The sequence below is a fragment of the Orbicella faveolata genome, unplaced genomic scaffold (genome assembly GCF_042242905.1).
Source record: "Orbicella faveolata isolate gen_17 unplaced genomic scaffold, um_ofav_v1 contig_13, whole genome shotgun sequence".
NCBI lineage: Eukaryota > Metazoa > Cnidaria > Anthozoa > Scleractinia > Merulinidae > Orbicella > Orbicella faveolata.
In genome coordinates this window covers 30617501-30622829 of record NW_028301540.1, presented here as the reverse complement: position 1 = coordinate 30622829, position 5329 = coordinate 30617501, and the positions used below count along the sequence as shown (strand labels likewise).

Below are 5329 nucleotides of genomic sequence, written 5' to 3'. Positions count from 1 at the left end.
TGTTACCCCTTTGAAATCCCGACCCTAAGAAAGTCCTGCTAAAATCTTTTTACCCGAAAAGCTCAACCGGAAGATTTCTACTCTTAAAAATCCCTAAATCGTTAGTTTCAAACCCAGAAAAGGCCCTCGCACCTCCTTAAAAAAGGCCTCGAATACCTAAATGACAAATTTTTTTTGCTACTCGATAGGCCCTTTGCAGCTGGGGTCACGTGACCAAATTTTTCCTAAAAAAATTTTACATTATGGGCTATAACTTAAAGAATGCCAGAAATGAAAAGAGCGCATCGAAAATACTTAAATGGCCAAGTTTGAGGCCCCTAAAATTAAGAAGTAAGTTTATACGACGGTTTAAATTTTCCGAAAATTTAGAGGATTTGTCCGCAAAATGTTGCTGGAGAGCTAGGTCTTGCTCTCCAGCAACTTTTTCCACACAAATCTTCTTATTCTTTTAAAAATGCGGACCGTCATAAAATCTCCTTCTTTAAATGATGGGGGCCTCAAACTTGGCCATTTTGATATTTTCGACATGCTTTTTCCATTTCTGGCATTCGTTAAGTTACAGCCCATAATTTTATGAAAAATAGGTCACGTGATGGCTTAGCTGCAAAGGGCCTATTGTATGCTTCAGCTGGTGAAAGCTGTACCCTCGTATATCTGTGCGTTTATGTCTATGTCTCCAGTCTGAAAAGGTTCCCTATTGGGCGGAGCCTCCCCGTATAGTCCATTATAGGGAGTACCCTTAGGATTTCTCGTGGGATTTCTCCAGGACCCTCGAGGTACAGGTGTGGCGTCGAAGCCGGAACCACGAGATCTCAATAAGCATCTATATCAAAACAAATTTCCTTTTCCCTGTCAGGGGGATTTTGCGGTGGAATTTCGGAAGAGTTAGACATTTGACCTATAATCTGATCCGACCAGTATGATTCAATTCAAAACAAAGTCAGGAAATAATGACCTCTGTAAGATCAGCTTATCACAAATCATATCAATCAGCGGTTTAAACTTCACTCTATCAACTGTTCCTCAGATGGAATATGTAGACCATCTATTCTCCACAAATTGCCGCTAGATCACATCTTACTTCCTCTGAGCAACGTTTGTTGCAGAGTACCAGCGATGTCGGAGGGCCGCATTCGGGTGATTTGAGAAGGATTGTTAGCTCACTCGCGACGGTAATTTATGGTAGCTTTAGGATATGGCATATCTAGGAATTCATCTTGACCTCTTAGGGCCATTTTCCTGTTGGATTTCCAAAAGATACGAACATATGCAGGGAGGGTGGTCGAGTTGAGTGGTAAAACATGAAAGCTGATTATGAAAAACATCAAACATCCTGGTTTTAAACAAGGACCGATTAAATCAGTGCAAGAAATAAACTTTCAAGGCAGAAAAAAATAGCTAAACTTGCCAGAAATATTGTTAATTTAGCGCAGCGAACAATGTTGAGTTTTACTCTCCCCTCCCAGACTACGACCATTTAAATCGCCGAGCGTCACACAATGTTATCTTTTCCGTCGCTTCACAGCTGTAGCGACTCTACACAGCGCGAAGAATGTTGTTTTGGGATGCGCGCTATTTACACAAGCAACACGGATTGAATGAGGACTGTTGGAAATCTCTTCAAATTGTCACTTGACAGCGCAAACTGACAAGCAAAGTTGCGTTCCTTCGATGTTGAGAGAATGGTCGGAAATTTGGTGAACGTGCGAGGAAATTTCGCCGTTTTTCTTTTCCTTGTGGTAATTCTCGTAACAGTAGATGGAAAGGAAGGTATGTCGTATAGATTATTCTTAGCTTTTGCTGGATTTATACTTGTTCTTACGTTGCCGCCTGTCATGGGATGATTAGCGCGAGTTTACACCACCAGAGGTGTTGTCATAGGCTGTTGTCGCACGAATCACAGAATTACAAAGTCTGCCGATTCAGGCGAATCGGGTATGCTCTTAGAGGGAAAGTCCATAGCAAGCTACCGTCACTAGCTCGGGTGTTTCTGAACTTCTAAAGGAGGCTGTCCTCGAGCGGAGAACAGTGCTCGTAGACTTAAGGTACCCTAAGTGGGGTGGGGAGCGGTGGGTGATTAGGAACGTCAATGGTGGAGTAGGGCTGTAAGTTTTCTACCCTTCCAATCGATTTCTTTTTAGAGCTTTATGACAAAGACACTGCCAGCTGCGATTTACTACAATGTTTACATACTGATAAGAGAGAATGCGTAGATAACACCACGTGGTCCATTACTAGTGACGATATACAAAATGTAATTGGCGTTCTCTTATCAAACTTATCTGGCAACACACTCCGACTCATAATTATTTTGTAACTCATTACTTTTAGAGAAACAACATAAATAGCTTCTTCAGCCTTTTAGACATCCTTTGATTTCGCCGCGTAGCCATTTCCATAAAAAGAAAAACATTACAACTGACACTGCTGTAAAAATTTTGAAATCTCAAAAAACACTAATTATAAACGGCGACGAAGAAATGAAGAGAGTGCTCGGCCAAGGATTCCGAGCATTGGAAACGGTTGAAAAACGCCAAGGGGACAGTGTTTCGCCGTTTTTATTTTGTATGCATGTAATATCCTAACCAAAGAACCCCAAATTGTCGAGCTTAATTAATTTGGTCAATGAAATTATCGGCAGGGGGTGTGGGTGGGGGTGCTGCAACTGAATTGAAAGCGTAGTTTCGTCTTTGTCGGAAATGCTTGACCTTTTGGTCTGAAATAGGGTATTTGGATTGCCAGAAAAAGCGGTTTACAAGGGCGATATATTTTTTTGGCATAGTCTTAAAACTGATCGCATAATAGTCATCTAACTTTCTGTTATGTTCAACCACCCTGGAACGGATAACTTGAGCGCGAGTTCACTCAGATTCTTATTCGAGTAACTAAGCGATTTTTGGAAAGATAATTACGAAAACAGACTACCGAAATATTACACGCAAACGTTCAAGGCCCAACCCTGAAATTGAGAGCAGATTCTAGAAAATCACGGATTTTGGTCCGAAATATGGCAGAGTACACGGGACAATTCCAAAAGTATTCATTATTCCAAACGACTGCAACGTTACATCGATATCTCGGGGGGCGGAGGACCGGGGGAAATTTGAATTGCTGGTATACTCCTTAAGAAGATCTGTCTGGGCGTGGCTTCAGCTTTATTTGACCCCTAAAAGATACCTTAAAACGGAGATGACAGTGGTTTTTTTGATATTATTTCTTCGATTGCACCCTTCAAAAATACTTCGAAGGCAAAAAATAGTGATCTTCTGTCCTGGACATCTTAGGTTAGACCAAAATCGTTAATTTACACTCCTTAGCGAGACCGGACGAACATCGATCCCAGACCGTTTCATATGGGATTTCATATGAAAGCCATATGGATTTCATATGGTTCCTCCTCCAACCCTAGCCTGCGAGCGGGCTCTCATCTCATGCGTTGCGGCAGGAGCAAATTCGATGAGCAAAGTTGTGAGAGAGGAGTCAGCAAGCAAAGCGAGTTGGTGGGGAGCCTCTCACCGGTTCGCTTCGCTCGTCGACGGCTTTGCTCGTGCCACCAACGATGAGAGCCTGCTCACAGGCTACTCCAGCCCCGGCTTGGGGGATCGATATCTCTCTAGAAGGCGTGTTAATGTTATTTTTGTTTTTGACGTTTATTCTGTTCATTGCCAGGAACCGTTTTGGGGCCAGATCGGTGGAAAGAGGAATCCTGTAAGATGGTCGTTAAAAAGTGTACTGCAATGTACACAAGAATTATAAATGGGAACACATCGAACCCAGCTTCAGATGCACACGTGTGTTTCATGTTACAAGCTTACAAACTTTGCCTAATGAGGAACACTACTGACTGTGCAGTGGACAAAGCCTATGATACACTAACGACTGTGATCTCAAGGTTGTTGTATGGATTGTGCTCGGAAAACAATAACATCGGTGAACACAAAGAGACTTCGGCGACCGGAAAACTTCAACGTACACCCGAACAGGGGGGAGTACTCGACGAAGTTTAAACTGGGAGGTTCTGCCCCGAGGTCCAAACCCTTGCATTTATCTTCCACAGAAAATAGTACTTTAACATTTGGATTGAGCAACTCCTTGAAGTACTTTCGATGCACTAGTAGTTAAGTGGGTCTGTTCGAGCTATTTTAAAAGGGCCCTTGAGATACCCAGATGCAAGTTTTCCCTATAGCCCTTTCTATTCTTCAACTCCCTATCCTTTTATCTCCGTTGAACCTGTAAAAACGTCAGCGTGCAAGAGTCACTCGCGTGAGCAGGAAGGTCGCGAGAACAACTCGTCTCGCGAGTCTTGTGGTATCCCCTCGGGCGGAGCCTCCAGTAGCCCTCGGACACGTGCAAAGTGCGCGAAGAACGGGACAATCAACAACGAAAGCTATGGGAATAAACTTCGTCTATATCTAGAGTGCCAGGAATCCTGTTGGATTGGCAGAAGAAGTAATATTGTAGTACAGTGGCCAATAGCTCGGTTAATTACTGAGTGGCGAGGGGCGGTCACATTGGTCACATGTAATCGAAATATCCGAATCCACCTCTAATGTAGACTACGAGTGGTCCCTCTTTCGCTTAGTCGGTTGTGCGTGACGCGTTTCGCGCGGCCATTATTTTCTCGCAGTTTTTCGCGTCACGCACGAAAGACTAAGGGAAAGAGGTACTACGCGTAGTCTACCTCTAACGAGGCACTCAGTTGACCATATGAGCACAAGTGCTTAATTAAAAGGAGCAGCAAAAGCTCTTAAATTAGATATTTATATGTACTTAATGCAATAATGGTAGAATTTATACTGTTTATTTATTAGCCTAGTGCTCTAGCGAGAGTGAAGACTTTCTGGACTCAGAATGGAAAATAGACTAGGTGAGGCTGGTGTGCCAAATGTATTAACTCGTTATTCAATCCTTCGCTGAAATCAGTCCCTCCAACGGAACCGACTACTCTTTGCACAGACTATGTTAAAATAAACTTTCTCAAAAAAATTATATATACTAGTACGACTTATTACGCCCTAAACTTGTAGGTATAATCTGGATGTTACCTAGGCTCAGTCTCAGGATCGCGAGCGCACCGAAACACCCACGGCTACAGAGTGAGCCTAGATGTTACCTTGAGCTATGATGATTTGAAGTAATTTCAACTGTTTTCATTCGCGTACAGTCGGATAACTGCGACATTACAAAGATTTGTGCATCCAAATGTCATAGATATTATCCGGTCATGTAGTATTAGTGTGGGCTGTATGGAGCTGTATAACTACATGGAGTGGGAAGTGGGGTTTGTACGATCTGTGAGTTATGCGATTCCGCTAACAAGTCCGTTATA

The 5329-nt window shown here is 42.9% G+C and overlaps 1 protein-coding gene across 1 annotated transcript; it reads left to right on the top strand.

Moving 5' to 3' along the window:
* Nucleotides 1-1499: 1499 nt before the first annotated feature.
* On the top strand, nucleotides 1500-4989 carry LOC110054360 (uncharacterized). Its single transcript, XM_089285408.1, has 2 exons — nucleotides 1500-1770; nucleotides 3670-4989. Exons 1-2 carry the CDS (start codon nucleotides 1683-1685, stop codon nucleotides 4005-4007), a joined length of 426 nt encoding a protein of 141 aa, XP_089141534.1. The 5' UTR covers nucleotides 1500-1682; the 3' UTR covers nucleotides 4008-4989.
* Nucleotides 4990-5329: the final 340 nt, after the last annotated feature.

Bases quoted from the DNA above. Each gene is read 5' to 3' on its own strand.
- LOC110054360 (XM_089285408.1), top strand. From the start codon at position 1,683: ATGGTCGGAAATTTGGTGAACGTGCGAGGAAATTTCGCCGTTTTTCTT. The intron at 1,771-3,669 runs GTATGTCGTATA...GTTCATTGCCAG, and splicing joins AACAGTAGATGGAAAGGAAG to GAACCGTTTTGGGGCCAGAT.